This window comes from Anser brachyrhynchus, assembly GCF_964034855.1.
Source record: "Anser brachyrhynchus genome assembly, chromosome: 1".
Classification (NCBI taxonomy): domain Eukaryota; kingdom Metazoa; phylum Chordata; class Aves; order Anseriformes; family Anatidae; genus Anser; species Anser brachyrhynchus.
In genome coordinates this window covers 132,263,678-132,282,527 of record NC_137694.1, presented here as the reverse complement: position 1 = coordinate 132,282,527, position 18,850 = coordinate 132,263,678, and the positions used below count along the sequence as shown (strand labels likewise).

At 36.5% G+C, this 18,850-nt stretch overlaps 1 protein-coding gene across 6 annotated transcripts in view; it reads left to right on the top strand.

Annotated features, from left to right (window-relative positions):
* Nucleotides 1–18,850, top strand: part of OFD1 (OFD1 centriole and centriolar satellite protein) — a gene marked incomplete at its 5' end in the record, with an annotated part of 30,397 nt that overhangs the window by 9,237 nt on the left and 2,310 nt on the right. For all 6 annotated transcript variants that reach the window (XM_080554266.1, XM_080554265.1, XM_080554263.1 and 3 more), the window contains 12 exons: nucleotides 94–200; nucleotides 1,041–1,160; nucleotides 3,751–3,824; nucleotides 4,507–4,598; nucleotides 4,774–4,963; nucleotides 5,651–5,781; nucleotides 6,150–6,261; nucleotides 7,798–8,409; nucleotides 9,341–9,473; nucleotides 13,413–13,513; nucleotides 17,006–17,125; nucleotides 18,063–18,214. In XM_080554266.1, the coding sequence (XP_080410392.1) occupies nucleotides 94–200; nucleotides 1,041–1,160; nucleotides 3,751–3,824; nucleotides 4,507–4,598; nucleotides 4,774–4,963; nucleotides 5,651–5,781; nucleotides 6,150–6,261; nucleotides 7,798–8,409; nucleotides 9,341–9,473; nucleotides 13,413–13,513; nucleotides 17,006–17,125; nucleotides 18,063–18,214 (1,944 nt within the window). The remainder of the gene's footprint in view (nucleotides 1–93; nucleotides 201–1,040; nucleotides 1,161–3,750; nucleotides 3,825–4,506; nucleotides 4,599–4,773; nucleotides 4,964–5,650; nucleotides 5,782–6,149; nucleotides 6,262–7,797; nucleotides 8,410–9,340; nucleotides 9,474–13,412; nucleotides 13,514–17,005; nucleotides 17,126–18,062; nucleotides 18,215–18,850) is intronic.

Sequence of the window (18,850 nt, the reverse complement as noted above, 5' to 3'; positions counted from 1 at the left end):
GCCTCAAGAAGGTTCTTGAAAGTTTGAATGTGTTAAATGATAGATACTGTATACAGTGTGAAGTAAAACTGAAGATAATATTTTGTGATTCAGATAGAAGCAAAGGAAGTTTATGCTCAGAGACAGAGTCTGCTGAAAGATATCGAAGTCATGAGGACAAGAGAGGCAGAACTGAAGCAAAGAATCGAGGCATTTGAAATGTAAGTTGCCAAAGGCCATATACAATGCTACATGTTGTTCTTCTTCTACAAAGCATGCTTCATGATGTTTCTGCTTCTATGAAGCTGAAATAGATTTTTATATACCCCACAAGTTGTGTTTGCATTTTGAACGGTATTGTATGCTGCCTCTGTTATGAGAGGTACTCCATACAAAGAGAAGCTTTTTTATCTGTTCCCTCTCATCCAACCAGAATAATGCAGCATGACTTTGGAGACAAGGAGCCGTATGTTTGCTTTGAAGTTCTTAAATTAAAAACAAAACAACTGACACAGTATACAATTCTGAGTCATGAGGCGTGTATATGATATTTTGTTTCTTTAGTCTTATTTTTTCTACTGCTAGGACTGTTAGCCTTAATACGATGAGTTTTACTTGGTTAAATCAGAAAATAACTAAACTGGTTTTGGCTAGGTTTTTAATAGTACTTACTCTGTCATCTGTTTTATATAGCAAAATAAGCATCACACTAATAACTTGTGGCTTTTTTTTTTTTTTTAACAAGCCAGCAGAGGGTGCTGACAGTGCTCAGCACTATCTATGAAGGCTTTCTGGTGTGGGAAGCTGAACTAGGGTTACCCCGGGATAGCTTCATAATTGATTGGTACTGGATTTTAATTAGGGCAATTTAGTTTGTCACATTTCCTTGTTCTTAATGAATTGCAGTGACAGGTTCTGATCATAATGTTAAATTTCTGAGGTGTTCCTAGCACACACATCACCCTTTGATGTCACTGTTATTTTAAGAAAAAAAAACATATACTTAAAAAAATTAAGTTTTGACTTTGTAATCAGTCTTTGTATATTTATGATTGTTTCAGCACTCAGAAACTTCAGGAAGAGAAAAATAAAACTATTGATGATGCACTTCGACGTCGGGAGGTTTCTGTGAAGAACATAGAGGAGTCTTATGACCAGAAGCTTAAGACTGAACTTCTAAAGTAATTTTTTCTTTTGTCTGTAATAGGACATGTACTAATTCCTATGAAAACAGAATAATACATTCTAGAGGATTTATTTGACTAATGTAACAAAGCAAGGACTTTAAAATGTTCACTTATGTTCGTGTTTTAGTTGGCTAGAATTATTTATATATTTTATTATCTCTTTGCTAGTGAAACAAAGTGTTCTTTCAGGTTCAGAAAATGCTCGCTATAGAAAATAATTCTCTTTTGATTATAGGTTATATTATTTTTGTGGCTTAAATTCTGCCTTGTTATATGGGGAAGAGATATCAGATAAGTTGCATGTTTAGACAAGAGGATTTGAACCAGTATTAGTGAGTTTGTTTGACCAGAATTTAAAGAACTGAACTTTCTATGGACACAAAAAAAGCATGGAGGTTAAATTAACCTAAAGAGGTGTCGGAGATTTCTTGGAAAAGGGGTGCGAGAGACACCAGCCCATATTGCAAACAGATTAGTTCTTCATTAAGGTTTAATGCCTCCACATTTTGGGGGTCTCTGTTGTAGATCACCCTGTCTTAATGACTGTAATTTACTTGAACATGGTTTCAAAGAATTTGCCTAGAAATGCTCTTTGAAATACTCATCTGTGACCGCTTTTGAGGTGTTGCAGTGGATATATCCTTTGCTACTGCACTTGCTTTGAGTGCTGTGGTCACTTGAAGGTTCCTTGATGCCTCGGTGCAGGCAGGTGCTCTCAGTATGTTATTGCTCATGCTTATATCATGGCATGAAACAGTCTTCCAGTTAGGAAAGTAAACCAAATGACTGAGTTATCACGACTTTTTTTTGCAAGCCAAGTATCAACTGTTCGTATCAGCCATCAGTAAACAGTAAGTAGAATCTCTGTTAGTGTGTCTTTATTTAAATTGCAGAGGAAAGATGTAAAGAGTAGGTTTTGATAAGAATGATTTCTCAGCTGGAATTGAGTAGATAACAGGGTTTTGTCAGAGAACAATGAAATGCTGAGCTAATTGGCTCACCCTCGTACCTTATGTTATCCAGTTAACTGCTAACAGCTAGTTACAGATAATACTTGTAAAGTGCTTTTGGTTCATGAGGAAAGGGAAATTATTTTAAGGATTAACAGTTGCTTACCTTGTTCTATCAATTTAAAGAGTGTTTTAGACAAGCTGCAAGTGCTCAGGAAGATAAAATCCTTGTCCCAAATCCTCAATGAAAAGTAGCACAGAGCTGCTATTTATTGTATAGAAATAATGATGTTTGTTGGGAAAGGAATATTTTATTTCTAGGATAAACTTTAAAAGTAATACTTGCAAGAAGGATCTGACTGGTCCGGGTCATTTACACAAATGCGTTTATAATTTCTGTTCCAGTCATACAAAATGCTGCTCGTTCTTAGCTCCTATAGATTGCCATAAAATTGACCGGTACAGTTGGGTGACTGGGCTGTGAGTAGCAGTATATCTGGGCAGTGCTCAGCGTCTAGCTGGTGACTGATGGCATGCAGAGCGCCCCTGGGGCCAGTACTGTCCTGTACCGTTCAGTACCTTCGTCCGTGATCTGGATGATGACACTGTGCATCCTCGGCAACTTTGAACACAAGGCTTAATTAAGGGGAATGGCTGCCACAACAAATGGCAGCGTTTCAATGCAGACGGACTTTGATAAGCTTGGGGATGGTGCCAACATAAATCTCAGGAATTTTAACAAGAAGAACCCACAAAGCTCAGCACTCGGGACAGAGTATCCTTCTGCAGTGGTGCAGGTGGGGAAAAGGAACGGACCGAGCAGCTGCCTTTCTGAAAAGGACACAGGATTTACAGTGAGTGCCAGGCTGACTGTGATCCACCAGCATGCTCTGGCAAATCAGGCAAACTGCATGATGGGTGACATTAGCAGCAGCATGGCCAACAAACTGAGGGGAGTTACTGTCCCCTTAAGCTACTGGTGAAGGCTGCACTAGGAATACCATACTGAGTTTTAGGCTCCTCAGTTCAATAGAGTTGTGGAGAAATTGGGGAGTGCCTGGAAAGGGTCTGTCAAGACCCTTATGTGACTACCAAATGTGACCTATGAGGACAAGTTGAGGGAATGCAGCTTCTTTAGCCTGTTGCAGATGAGCCTAGATGATCTGGTTGTACCCCACAGCTGCTTGAATTTTTCACTCATTTTTATAGTTATTTTTCATGTATTTTGTAGCATGCAAATGCCAGACAATGTAACAGGACTGGGCCAATAAACCGTGGCTTGAGAGGTTGAGGTGGGACATAGAGAAATTTTTATTTGACTGAGAGGGTAGCGCAGCATTAGCACAGATCACCCAGGGAGTTGGTGGATTCTACATCCTTTGAGATTTTCAAGAGTTGTTGAGGAAAAAAACATGACTCACCTGATTTGATGTTGGTGGTTGACTTGCTTCTTGAGCAGGTGGTTGAACAGAGTGAGTGGCAGGACCCTTTCCAGCTGTTTACATGATTGTGCAAACTAATTTTAACAAATAATTGTGTGATTATAGCTTAGTTTTGGCAAAGACTAGAGTTTACACAAACACACGTGCATTTATACACACGGACTTTGGGCACATAATTCTTTTTACTTCTAGATATCAGCTTGAATTAAGAGAAGAATACATATCCAGAACTAATAAAGTTTCTGAAGATGAGAAAAAAAATAAAGGTAACCATCTGAGTTTAATAAAGTAGCTGTTTAAAGCATTTACTACCTAGGATCAAAACACTTGTTACTACACAGTAACAGCGTTCAGTAACGCTGGTGTAAGTGGCAAAAAAGCCATTAACCTAGCCTTTGAAAAACATGTAGCAGGATCCGATGGCAGGTCAGCAACTCCTTGCAGTATAACAGTTTAATATACAGTGGGAGCCACGAGCTGGTGCTTCACACGAAGGCTGCAAGGCCTCCTGCTTTTTCAGTTTCCCAGATTCCTCATAAGTTCTAGCAGCTCATTCATTCTGTAATTGAACTCTGGTACACTCTGGTTGAATTGTTGCCAGTTTCTACATTTATTGTACACAAGATGTTTAACTGAAGCTTGAGAAGAGAGCTGGGACGGATAGCATATTTAGACTTCTAAGTTAGGGTCATGCGAAAGAAATGATGTATTGTGTGTATGAATTTGATTTAATTAGTTCTGAAGTAGTACACATGCATATATGCACGCACACCCAGTGATTTACTTAATTTTGAAGGTGTGTGTAAGCATACATGACATTCAGTCATTTTTTAAGCATTGAATTGAAACTGAATGTTGGACTTAGCACCTTAAACTATTTTTTTTCTGATACTTTTTAAAATATAATTATCTATTAATTTAATTCAGCATTTGTAATCCTTCCTGCAGAGAAGGCTATGCTTTTGCATGAAGAAGCCGTTGCTATTAATTCAAAAAAGGAGGAACTCAAGCAAGCTGTATCACGCACAAAAGAGCTTGAGGTAATTGTAAGCATGAATTTAGAGAAGCTGTATTGTAATGAGTGCATTTGAACTACATTTAAAAAAAAAAAAAAAGTGAAATAAAATTCACTGTTAAGTAGTATTAAAAGGAAGTAAGTAACAGTTTTCCTTGAGAAACAACTTCGTAAGCTTCTAAACTGTTCTTTGTCTGCAGCTGGATTTGGAGTCAGTGAAAGCTCAGGTTCTGTTGGTAAATAAACAGAATCAGCTGTTGACAGAAAAACTGAAAGAGGTGTCAGACTATCCTTTGCTAAAGGAGGAGAAACTGGAGCTCCAAGTGCAGAATAAACTACTTAGGCAACAGCTGGATGAGACTCGCAGTGAGAACCAGCATCTTCGAGACAGTGAGTGTGAATAATTTAGTAATTTTCTTGTTTGTGTTTCCCTGCAAGTATTTTTTTAGAAATGCTTTTTCATTAAAATGCATTCTTTGTATTATGTTTACTAGTAGTTTGCACTAAACCCCAAATAATGTTAGTGTAAAATGAATCAAAGTCCTAAATGTTAGAAGTTTTTCTTCAATATGTCTGTATAATAGAAATCCTGAATTAAGTGGTAGCTATAATAATAACACAAGGAATATCCCTTACATCTTTTGAAAAAGAGAAGTACAATATTTCCAACAGTAGTGTTAGTATGCTTAGTAATGGCAAAAGGAACATTGCTTTTTTTTTTTTTCTTAAGGGCTCACCTGACTAGTTAGCAGATGATGTGTATTTCTAACGTGCATCCAAGATTACTAGAAAATAGAGATGTATGTACCCAGTTAGGTAGGAATGTGTATTTTTCTTCCATAATAGGAAAATCTGGGTCTAGTCCTTAAGCAACTATGCTAAAAAAAAAAAAAACTTCAGTCCTTTGTAAAAGGAAAAAAAAAATCCACAGGTACTTTATTCAAACAAAGCCTAGTTTTAAAATACTTTGTTATGTGCTTGAAAATAAATCGTCTTTAAGTTTGTAGGTGTATCTTATAGAAAAGTGCAAGCTTGCCATTCTCTGTCTGACTGTCTGGTATTTCTCTTTTCGGGAAGAATTGTCCCAGCCCTCAGTGGAGCACCTGGCCTGCCAGGCAGAGCTGAGGAGGGTAGAACGTTCCAGGAGGCTGGCACTAGATGAATTTGAAAGTGATAAGCAGTTTTTGGAAAAGCAGCTACAAAGTGAGGTAAATGATTCTTTATTAATAATTTGAGTTCTTTCTTCTTCTTGTCGTGTTGCTAATGTTTATCTGTGTACCTGTGCAGGCTGTTCTTTCTGCATGTAGTTATGGGAATGGTTTGTTCTCTGCGTATTTTTATGTAAACAACTTAAAAAAAAACAACCAACCAAAAAAAACCCACCCACAATAAAACAACCAGCCAAAGTAAATCTTTCCAAGCCACTAAGTTGTCAGCTCTGGCTTTCAGTGGGATACTATGTATATATATGGTTTTGCTGGACCTGAAAAACGATTAGAAGGACACAAGTATTCAAACAGTTCAGGTTGTTCTATTTGTTTGAATTATATTTTTTGTTTCCCCTGATCTTCTTTAGGTTGAGCGTGCTGCCCAGTTAAAGACCCAACTGTTGGACTCTGAAGCTACTGTAAGGAAGTTAAATGTGCAGGTTGAGGAACTGAAACTACAGTTGAAACAAACACAGGCAGGTTTGTGTCTTATACCAAAGAAGTCCTTTACAAAGTTCACTTACCTAACCAGGATAAGAACTTCCAGATGCTTAAAAGAGCTAGAGTTGCGTGGAAGTAATATGCCACCACTGAGTAGTTTCAAGTCTAAACATTGAAACATTTCAAGTTGAAAATCAAAATCTATTTAAAAGCCCAGTTTAAAATGCAGCCTGATTACAACTTTCCTTCCTTTCAGAAAACAAACATATAAGAGGAAGGGAAAGTGTTCCTCCCTGATCATTAATAAGTATATATTTATATATATAAAGCGTCTCTCATCATATTGATAAACACTCTTGCTTTTTTTTTTTTTAATATATTTTTTTTATTGCCCATGTTTTTCCTCAGTATAAAGATATTAATATTTGGTGATAACATAATCATGTTTTTCCAGGGGGGGAATTGTGTTTTAATGCATTTTGATTCTTGAATGTTCGTAATAAGAATAATCAGTTTGAAATTATATTGAATATCTCACAATTTTAAACCTAACTTTTAAAGTTGTTATCAAAGCTAATAACTTAAGCACCTTGCATAGTCATTAAGAAGACAAAGGTGCTTTGTAGAGCAATTCAGTCTGCTAAGAAATGGTGTTCTAAAGGTGCCTGTCAAACTGATATCAAGTATGATAAGTTTAAGTTTTGGTACATATATTTTATTTTTAAATATGTAATTGAATTCTGCAATGATTATACATTACATACAATGTGTTCCACCATAGTTCAGTATATGCAATACTTTATATGATTGTTTAGACCAATATGTATATCTTCATATGTGTTATTACTCTCAGTACTATTTGGAATTGGAAATTCATCAGTATGAAAACAGCAAATATATTTTAATTTAGTGACAAAGTACTGCATGGACTTTCATTTTGCATCAGAGTTAAGGATGGCATTGAAGAAACCATATAGGTAGAATGAAAATAATGCAGTCATTTTGCTGAGAATGATGCAGCCCTATACATGGGTCTTTTGCTTACTGAAACACACAAGTGCAATCCAGGCAGCAGAAAGCCCCGAAAATTTCCATTTAACTGATAATTTTTGAGGAATACTTATTTAAAACAAAACAAAACACATTACATTTATGCTATGTTACTTTTTCCCAAGTTCTTTTTGATCTAAATAGAAGTGGACTTTTGGCCTGTCCTGTGTCCATCACCCTTTAACATTGGATATAATTTGTCCTGCGTGGTGCCATTTTTATTATTCTTTTAAACACGATTTAAGACGTAACAGTGTAAGAATGTTTAGTAAGTGTGTATTTTTCAGGTAAGTTTTTACATGAAATAATTATATATACAATAAATTAGTATCAATGATAACTTGCAGCTATGCAACTACATAAAAATACACATTTAAACCAATACATTAAACTCTCAAAATTTAAATAAATTGCATGTTAAAATCATTTTGATCAAATTGGAATTTAAATGCCACATTTTATAATTTCTGTTTAGTTATGTGCATCTCTCTGTCTTAACTGTCACTCACATTCTTGGTCATTTAGCTCTGGAAAATGAAGTGTATCGGAACCCCAAGCCTTCGCTTGTTGATCGTTCTGTCATTGACTTCATTGATGATAGAATTGTACCTCATGATATTTATGTGGACAGCACATTCCTGAAGAATCCCGTTATGAGTGATGTCGTGAAGGGAAATGCTGTGCCAAGAGTTGGCTACCGTCAGCAATTACAGACGCGCAGTGCTTCTCCAGATTCTGACCTGGAGTGTATGGCGCAAACCCGGGCTAGAATAAAAGAACTAGAAAAAGAGGCAGAGTATTTGGAAGAAGCCTACAGAAACTACCAACACAGAGTAATGCAGGATACAGCTGCAAGCAGAACACCGAGAAAGATGCAGTCCCCTTTACTTCTACAATGTGCTGTTGGTAGAGCCCCCTTGACTACACAGCCTGAACTTTTAGAGGATAATCCTAGCTCCCAGCATTCCCCTGTGAGCAGTCCGAGAGGTGAAAAATACATTGGAAGATCTGGGCAGCCTGATGGCTTTAAAAATCCTTCAATGCCACCACACAGAGGAACACCTTCTTCAAGATGCCTTTCTTCTACTCCTGTTTCCAAGTTGGAAAGAGTTCTTAGTAATAAGAAACTTTCAGATGGTAAGTTACGATAGCTACTATGGGACCTTTCTGGAGTTGTGCTTATTGTTCCTCTTGCATGACTGGAACAGTAAGATTTAGCAGCGATAGTCTTTCATTCATTATTTGCTAAGGGGCAGGAAAATCGCAGACTCACAGCGTGGCTGAGGCTGGCAGGGCCCTCTGGGCTCACCTGCTCCAAGCCCTGCCCAAGCAGGGGCACCTAGAGCAGGCTGCCCAGGCCCATCTTCAAGTTGTTGTTGATGATCTCCAAGGAGGGAGAATCCACAGCCCTTCCAGTGCCAGTGCTTGCTCACCCTCACAGTAAAGACATGCTGCCTGAAGTCAGAGAAAGTCAAAGTGTGCTGGCTATAGGAGTATCAGTTCTTTGTGGAAACAGTCACTGAGGAAGTTCATGGAGGGAGGCTACACACACTGCATTCAATTCAGGTAGTATTAAAGATGAGACAATTCCATAGTATCTGCAACAAGTGTAATCCTATGATATGCGGAGATTCTTTTAAAAGCTGATATTCAGTATAACTGCTTTGGGACATTAAACTGTGTAATTACACTTAATCATCTATATTCTTATCTTTTCATGTAGCTATTGTAGTTACATGTGCACAAGTAACATGAAGACTGCTTCATCTGGCTTCTGTTAAATTCTTACTTTATTTTTTTTTAATTCTCTTTATGTGTGGGTCACCAGCAGATTTGAAATGACAGACTGCTGTTTGAGCCAATTTGCTGTTTTCATTATCAGGTCCTACCCTGTTCGAAATAACCAGTACAAGAAAATTCGTATTTAGCCCTATAGGTCTAGATGTTAACTTCCCTATAGTGGCGGTGTGTGCATAGTGCGATTATGCATGTGTTGTGAAAAAGTCTTATCTGAGAAGTAGTAGGATAAATACTGACTAATATAAACTATATTTTTTTTATTCTGCAGACATCAGTGACTTGTACCTTGCCTCTTCCCAGCAGAGTGTTGACCAGGTGCTTTCTCCTATTTCAAAGCCACACGTCCTTTCATGTTCTGAGTCTGTTTCTTCCTCACCATCCAGTCACAGAGAGAAAATCAGGTAATATCATTTACAAAGCAACATTTTTAACGTTAAAAAAAAAAACAACATACATCTGTTCATGGTGATAACTGCTTTAATAATTCAAATAAGCCATGATTTTATAAGTTAAAACTGTTCTAAAGACAGATAAGGATTTCCATCTTTAGAATATTTTCTCCCTTTCCCAATCCCTTTCCCTTTTTTCCATTTAAAACTTTTCATGTGTCAGTGTTCTGATGCACTTTTGAAACCACTGGATGCTGTTACATAAAGCAAAGTGTGGTTTGGAGCCTTGTATTTCAAGAGTGCTGCAAGTTGTGCAGTGCTTGAAATTTGTTGTGTCAGTTAGACCTTCAATTTGATCTTATTTCCTTACACAGTAGGCCACATTCAGACAGCTGAATGAAAGTTTCATTGCTTACAAATGAATATTCCGTTAATCACTAATTTTGGAAAACATGCTTTCTAAAAGTAAATGTGTGGCATTCAAGTCAGTTCTTTAATTCTGTATAAGAGCTTTGAAAAAATCTTGATTAATAAGAAATTATATTTTTTTAATGTGTGAGGAATGTGTGTTTGACTTTAGACGTGGTAATCTTTATGGGTAGGTTCAGTTCAGCCTGGCAGGTAAGGACTTCAATATCAAGCTCTTTGAGGTATATCTGAGTTTTCTTGGTGTCCAGTAACTTTGGACCAACTGCCTGTAACGTGCTGCAAATGGGAAAGTGAAGGTACTACAGTGGCCAATGAGTTATCACATGGTCTGTTTTTGCCCTTGTGAGAATTAACTGAATGTGAACGTATTTTTAGCAGTTTGCTTTCATGAGCTCTATTGGGATTTAGCAGTTTTGATTCTTCTAGTAGGCTTCTGTGTCATCCATATACATATGATCCTGATAAGACTAGTGAGAAGTCCTGCTGAAATTGTGGACTGACTTGAGAACAAACTTAATTTCAGAAAACAATGTTGAGACTTGAAAGGGGTAAACGTCATGTTTCAATGACTTGAAATTATTTTTTCAATGACAAACTCATCACAAATTCCTGTCCAAAGTAGTGATAATCTCTCATCTATCCCATATCAAAACAGTCCTTTTGCATATGCTTGATGTTCGAAAGCTATCAAGGTTATATCTGATACACACAAAAACCTTTAATAAAAAACAAAACAACAACAACCTACCACCACTAATTCATTGAACAATTCTCATTCTCTTCCATCATATCTCTGTTTTTCACATCAGTGACCTTTCCTCCGCTGATTGAAACTCAGTAGTTTCTGATGCTTGTTTAAGAACGTAAATCAAGACTGCTGTACGTTCTCACTTCAGTAGAAAGTTGTAATGCTGATGTGTTTTTTCTCTGAAAAGTATGTTCCTGTGCCTGTATAACTTCTTTCAGAATAGAAATCTGCAGTCTCCCTTGCACGTAGGAAGGAGAAAGGTAGCAGAGCTTTTCTTTTTTCCTGTGTGTTTTAAGATCTATGCTGAGTAACTCCAAAAAAGTAATCTACTTTCCAAGACTGAGAATCTTGAGTACGTCTTCAGGAAAAAAAATAATGAGTATTTCATATATAATATGTTTTTTTCCCAGGAAAAGGCACTTGAATCAGTCTTACACATCCTTCTAGATTTGATGGTTGAAGAAAGATGGTTCGTTGTGGGGCAGCTCTAGCTGGCATTCACAGGGCTTTATTTTCTTGCTATCCAGTCCTTCATGCACGTTTAATGTAGAGAGGATCTCTGCTATCGTTAGAATTTGGGGAGAGCCTTGAAGTTCTTGGCCTTGAAAAGAAGCTGTTGGGATTTCTAGAAACTGTGAGATTAGTTCTGACTTAGCTTGGTGTCTGCCTTTAAGTGGCTGTTTTCTTTATCTATTCATTCACATTTTCTACAGTATACAAAAGATTTGCTGTATTGTGACAGAACTTACAAACTGAAGGTTGTGTTAACCTCCATGTTAAGGTTATTTGGGAAAATGCTTCAGTGCTGTGAGGAAGCATACTTCTTGGAAGGATGTTGTGGAGTCTCAGCTTTACAAAAGGGAATACATACGCTGTGGGAACAGTAAGCAGTAGGAGCAAGTTGTGTTACAGAGAACAGGCCAGGGCCTATGGGTGGTAGTTGCTTTCCTGGGTTCCTCACGACAAAGCAAGGATATATAGTCCCAATAGCTTTCTTGGACTTGCTGCTTTCCCAAGACTTTCTTAACAGGGAAAACATTCTTTTGTTGAGTATTTTGGAATTTCTTGTGCCTTGGACTGTTTTTTGTTGCACGAAATATTTGAGAAATGCATGTGTGGGCTTTTCCAGTTATTTACTCTCATTATTAGCAAATGCCACATCATTGATGTGCATTGTGGGATTAGTTTATGACCTGCAGATTTTAATTGGCAATGGGAATTTATGTGAAAAGAAAAGAAAAGAAGATGTTGTAACACCAGTAAGCCATTAAGCTAGGCCTCTGTCAGTGGGGAACAACAATTGCTTCTGTGACTAGGAGATCCTTGTTTATTTGTGTTTAAAAATATGAGTGGTATGAAGGAAGCCAATAAATACAGACAGGAAGACTAGAGTTATAAGGCAGATTATTATCTAAACCATTCCTTTTTCATGTGGGACTGAAGAAGCTGATTGTGAGGGTTGTTACCAGTTTTAGGCTAAAAAGTTAATTTTAGACTTTAATAAAACAGATAGTGGAGGTTGTTTTTTGACTCTAATGGTCATTTTAAGTATAACTCCTGCAATTTATTTGGTGTTGATTGGCACATCAATATTGTTTTATGAAGCACTGATGTGAGGTACAGTCCAGGGTTTGGTCGTCAACATTGACAAAACAGATTTTGAAAATTGTTTGGAAGTACACGTGTGTAATGATCTTAATGAGGCAGGGCTCTTCTTTTTGCTAAATCTGTGGCAGTGTACTGAGTGTCTTCCTAGCAGTGCTACAGGATACAGTATTGAAGAATGTGGCATGCATGTTCTTGAGACTAAAAACATGGACTTCCAAAAACTTGGAGTTCCACCTACTTTGCTGTGTTAAATTTACAGAATATTTTTGCCACTGATGTTATCGAACCATCCTTCTGAAAATGCAGATCTATTTTTTTTTCCCAGACTTACTGTTTTTATTGAACATGCCTCGTTATTGGGGTATGTATTTTTTTTCTCTACTTTTGCCCACAGGGAAGTCTTGAATTGCTTAGAAATTATAAGCACAAACATATTTATGGAACAATGTACACCAGCAACAGCTGGTGTGAAGTAAGCTCCTTTATAAAGAGCTGCTGATGAATTCGTGACCTGTACTATTTTTCTATTCTGATTCTGGTCACAGTTTAGTAGCAAGGTCACATGGGAGATATTGTTCTTTCACATCATCTTTCTGATTAGATAAACGGGGATTTAGAATGAGGGCACTAACCCCATTTTTCATAGAACCCAGATTTTCACCCCTGAATACATGTTTTGCCAGACACCTAATCCTAATGCATTTCAAACGCATCTGTTAAAGTGACATGAAAGTGGGAATTAGATTAACACAGAGCCAAAAAAAGGCAATTTTAAAAATTTCAGTTGTCTGTGTGTCACGCTTTGTCGTATTTCTCGTTTTTTTTTGTTTTTTTTTTTTTCCTTATTCTTCTTTATGCCTTTTGAGTGTGTATATTGTTTTAATCTAATAGCTTTATGTCACATGTAGGCCTTGGGGAAAGGCTGCAGGGGCAGCACCTTATCAGAGTGATGGAGCTGTCATTTGGTAAAAGTTAGAGAACTGTATTTAAATACCTTGACTTTGGAGGCAGAAAGTTGTAGCATTGTGCTGTTACAGGTTTTACATTAGGTTTAGTCTGTTGCTGTGCATGTGAGTAAGCCTTGTATTTAAATCTCTGGTAGTTATTTGCTTAAAGGATTTAGTGTTTGTATTTATTCAAATTGTTTACTTTCCTCCTTCTTTCAGACTTCAGAATCAACAAATAGATAACCAAGATTTGAGCAGTAACCCCAAACCAGAGAAACTACTATACGAGGACCTTGAAGAACACGTTTCTTCTCTTGAATGTAAGTTTTAGTGCATTTTAAATGGTTTATTTGACACCATAGGGCTTAACAGTTGGAAGACTATTGTCTTGAACAGGTTAGGACTATAGTTGAAGAAAATAAGAAAAAAGAAACTGTCTCAGGTGATGAAAGATTATTTTTCTTCATATTTGCGTCTTTAGAGGAGAAGGATATGGAGAAATAAGTAGATACTAAAATCCATTTGGTTCTGAAATTTGGGAACATACTTTTTGTTCAGAAATCTTGCATAACCTTGTTCTGATTAATGCACTGTCTGACAGTGTTGCTTCAGAATGTTTTAAAATGGTGTAGGATTTTTTTTTCCTTTCTAAAGCAAAGTGTACGAGTATATGAACTAACCTGAGGCCCTATTATATGTGCTGCATAAAATAAAATCACAAGGAGTGTTTTTCGTGGTCCAATATCAGAGCAGTATTACCAAGTTGTAGCTCTGAAGATAAATTTCTGCAGCAGTCAGTATTGTTGTTGATTTCTCCTTCGGTAACCGAGGATTAAGTAGTGTTACAAGTTAGAGATTACTTCAGAATATCTCAGAGTGCACTTGGAATGTATGGTTAAGTTACTGAAATGTGGATTTATCTTTTTTTTTTTTTTTTCCTTCTGAGAGGAGAATTTTATTTATTTACATTTTTTGGTCTACATTGCAGGAGGAATTCTGGCATTATGTTGTGTTTCATTTTGTGTGCTACAGAAATGTTTCCTTCTTTTTCATATACTGGAGTTAGGCATGCAGAGTCAGTTTTAGAAAATTTTGCATCCAAGTAAGGTCCTGTAGAAAGAGGAGGATTATAAAAGTTTATGTACTTTATAGAAGACAGAAATAGAAAGTTATTGGCTTTATTTCCTAGTTTTTCAGCATTTGAATAACCCATTAATGGTGGGCCTGAGCAGCTTTATCTCCCATGAAACTGTAAGTTTAAAGTAAGTGAAATTATCAATGGGAAGGATGTGAACAGTATGCTTTAACACCTTTCTCATATCCAAATTTTGTTGCGTCTGTAAACTCTTGAGGCTGATGGAGAGATGTCACGGGGTCATACATCATTCATGAATTCATAGTTGGTGAGGAGCTGATTATTATATGGGAGAGAGAACAATAGTTTGAAAAAAAATACTCCTAACTGGTGAGTGTTTTCCTGAGTCTGAGACTGGCCTGTTCCTTTGGGTGCAGTTAGGTCATATGGAAGATGAAGCGATGCCCCTGCTCACTCTCCCGAACCCGTGAGAATGCAGCAGTCAGTATTTTAAAAACAAACCGACCAAACAAAAAAGCTATTGTTTGTGTACTCAGCGAATGTGCTGTTTGTTACTCTTCAGTGATAACTAGTGGAAGCTGATGACTAATCTATGCATTTCTCCGTGAAGCTTTACTCAGTACATTTTTTTTTAAATTTACCTCATTCAGTATTCTTTTTATGAGCTTTAAATGCATTATTTTAATGTGAACCAAGCCTGTAACCACTAATGGTTTCTACTCATCTCATATTTTGATTGGATTTTGATTCATTTGTTGACTTTCACATTAGAGACTTTTATGAACACATTAAATATTTCAATTTTACTTTATCACACATATGAATAGATTGGCATTTTCTTGGCAGTTAGGCCTGAGTAGCTGCTGTGCTCAAATAGCTTACCACTGTATCATTTAGTGACATGCCGTAGTCAGAAGTAATAACTGCAAGAGATTGCACATACCAGTGATTTCTAAATTAGCAGTACTTTACTTGATTCAGACTGCATCAAAAAAACAACCATTCTCAGCATGTAGAAGGAAATCAGAATGGCTAAAATGGGGAGATGGTAATGCAGGAGAAATTACGGGGAGGAGAAGAATGTAAAATCTAAGTATACAGAGCATAAGATATAATGAAGGAATGAGAGAAGAAGGAGAAAGGTTGACGAGACTAGAAAAAAACAATGGAGGGAAGGAGATATCACAGAATATGGTATACGGGAGATACCAGAAAATACGGAGAGCCTTTTAATCCTACTGTGAGTGAGCTCTAGCAAGAAAAGATTGGGATTTCTGTGGGCACTAATTGCTTTTAGGTATGTGCTCGTCCTAAGGATATAATGCATCTCTTGCTGTCCACCCTTACATAAAGGAATGAAGGTGTATGAAGTGTTACCTTTTTTTCTTTTTACTTTGCAGAATGGTAAATGTTAACATGGTTCTCACTATATTGTTTTGTTTATTTGTTTTTTCTGTTTGTGTGGTTAACAGGCTCTTAGAAGTTAGATATAATATTTAACAGGAACCTACTTGTGATAGCAATTTTTTGACTGTTTAAACGTTACATATACCTTGAAACATACTGATGCTTCATACAGAAACAGTTTTGATGTTGAAAACCTTTTAATTTAAACCTAAAGAGAGGAGGAGAAGAAAAAAAAAAAAGGGAATGTTATCTTTTGAGTACGATAACCCATTATTTTGGTCTTATGTAAAACATACATAGAATTTATTTGCCTAGGCAACCTGGTAAGACTTCTTGCTGCTATTGTAAGAAACTGAAAACTTTCTCCTAACTTTGTTAGATTGACAGTTTGGTGTGACTTTTGTGTGATAACTTCATCTGAAATTCCTTTAAAAGAATTTGAATTGAAGGGATTCAGATCATTCTGAGAGAGAGACTGGTTAGTCTGGGTGTCTTGTTTGTCACCATACAAAATACTTCAGTTTTTATTACAAAACAGAAAGAAAAATGCTTGAAGCCTTGATAACACTTGAACGCTTGAAGGATGGGGAATTCATATTCTTAAACGTTTACTCAAAACTTAAGGAGATGCATAAAGTATCTGTTCTATTTTACGCTACGTGTCTGGAAAATGGTTCTGTGTATTTTGGGTTGGCTGCCTAAAACTCTAGTGGCTACATCTGACTTCTCATCTCTTTCTGCTTTCTTCCATAACACTGAGTTAACAGCAGTTTGCATAGTTTGCACATAAATCATTAAGAAGCAGTAGAGTGTAATAGTGATATTGTTGCACAGATGAAAATATAATGTAGAATATTTGAGTTAGCAGTATCCACCCTGTGCACTGAAGAGGGCAAGGATCCTAATAAAGAAATAGTATGTGATCAAGTAATTTAAAGGTTGTTTTATGTGCATGAAAGGGATGAGTTAAGCTTGGACATGTAATTTTTCTGTGATCTGTATCGTGATTATGTAAAGAAATGAAAACATTTTGGTTTTCTATTGTATATTTATTCATGATTTTCTTTTGGCTCTGTAAACAGATGTGTTCCAATAGCTAATTTAAAAACTAACAATTCTGTAATTAAAGAAGCAAGCACAGCCTGTGATTCTTCATCCTCAGGGAAATGGTCAAGTTGGAAGGAAAATGCTCAATTAGTGCTTATATTTATGAGTTCCAATTCAGCCATTCCCACACTTTGTGTCCATTCCTTTGCTCCACTATTGTAATTACAAAATAATGAAGCCATTGTTCAAATTTCTTCTCCAGATCAGGGGGACATTCCAGAGCAGTGTGAAAGTGATGTCTTGCATCCATCTGGGGACATTGTCAATGAAAACCATGTCGCAACCACTATGCGAGCAACAGCCACTTCGCCGCAGGACTTAAGTGAGTTTTCAGCTCAGAAACAAAAGTGAATGCCCTTTTTAGATGTCACGTGTGTAGAACAAAACCCCAAATATTTAACATTCTGTAGGTATATACACCAAAGTGAATGAAGACTTTTTCAGAAAGTGGTAATTATATAATAAAGAAAAGAGAATGTTTTCTTTTGCTTTACTGTACGAGGATGACTTTTTCACCCCAGGTTTGTTTAAATGTGTTTCTAATTTAAAGACTTTTAACAATTCTTCCCCCACCCCCCACCCTGGCCCTAGCCCTTCACCCAGCCTCCGGAGGGAAGATTTTGATGTTTCTTTTCCCCTTCTTTAGAGTAATTATTAAACATTGGCCCTGTTCTTGATAGAAGTAAGACCTGAAAGTTTTTATTTTGAAGTGTTTTCTATACTGCATGCCTGGCTTTTATTGATTGATTGATTGATTGATTCAGTTTGCAAACTGCATTGTCACAATGCTGATTTAATTCTTTGGATAGACAAGGATGATTTCAGTGCATGTATGTGGCTTTCCTACTTTGCTCTGCATAGTAACACTGTGATAATTCTTATTTAGAGAGAAAAAAATATAGCAACATGAACTTAAACATAACAGATTTGGTGAGAAAGTTTGTGCTAGAAATAAGAAATGCAGAGAGATTTGTCAACTCCCTGGACTCTACTTTGTCTCTGGTGTTCAACTCTTAGGCAGTCATATACCAGACTGAAATGTATTGAGGTGGAAAAAAAACATTGCCAGATACATAAGAATAACACCAGTATATGTATTTTTATATATACCTATATAATATATATATATATATATTTCCAGTTGTTTTTCATTTCCTTTTAATGTTATACAGGAACCTGTTACTTATTTGTATGCTACCATAGTAGATTACTGAAGTATCTATAAATCATGTCATAGATATTGAAATAATTTTTCACAGCTGCGTTGGATCAAAGACAGATTGAAGAACAAAATAAAGAAGACAAAAACTGTGAAGAGGAAAGGAGAACCAGAGAAGAAAGGAGAGAGAAAGAACAACAGGAAGGTTTGGAGAGAGAGCAAAACGAAGTGGAACAGCTTAAGAAAGAGACGGTGATTTAGTATTTTAATTTCTGACAGTGATGTAGCTTCGTAGTGTGATATTAGTTTAGGATTGCTGTGTGTTAAAATAGATGTTAGTTAAAATAGATTTTATGCTTTTTTTAGGTGAAAATTGTAGAGGCTAAGTTGTTTTAAGCACCTGCGTGATTAACCAAAGAGCCTTGCTAGAACTTCCTGTTATGCCAAGTAACTTTTTCCTTGGAAAGGGATGCTTTTTATTCCGTGCTTCATGTAACTGGAAGCTACAGTCTTATGCTGAGAACTTAAAATGCAGATGTCACCAGGCTATTGGAACAAGCTATATGCATTTGCTCTGGTCTGGACTGCTGCAAGTGTGACATCACCAGAAAATGTTAATGTCCACCTGTTCATTAGCTTTTATAATGGTATTTAGCGTGTGGTTTATTTTATTTTATTTTTTTGAAGCAGACGTTACAAGGAGACTCTATGGAGTTTGTTTAAATCCCTTTGAGCTGATGTAGCACATGTCGAAATAATGTTCGGTATTTTTGGGTACTGTATAAAATTTGGTTTTTGTTTTCTCCTCTTTCTTCTTCCTCTTCCCACACTTAAACCTTGGTTAATTCAATTCAGTTCAGTGGTACTGATCATGCTGCCCTTCACACT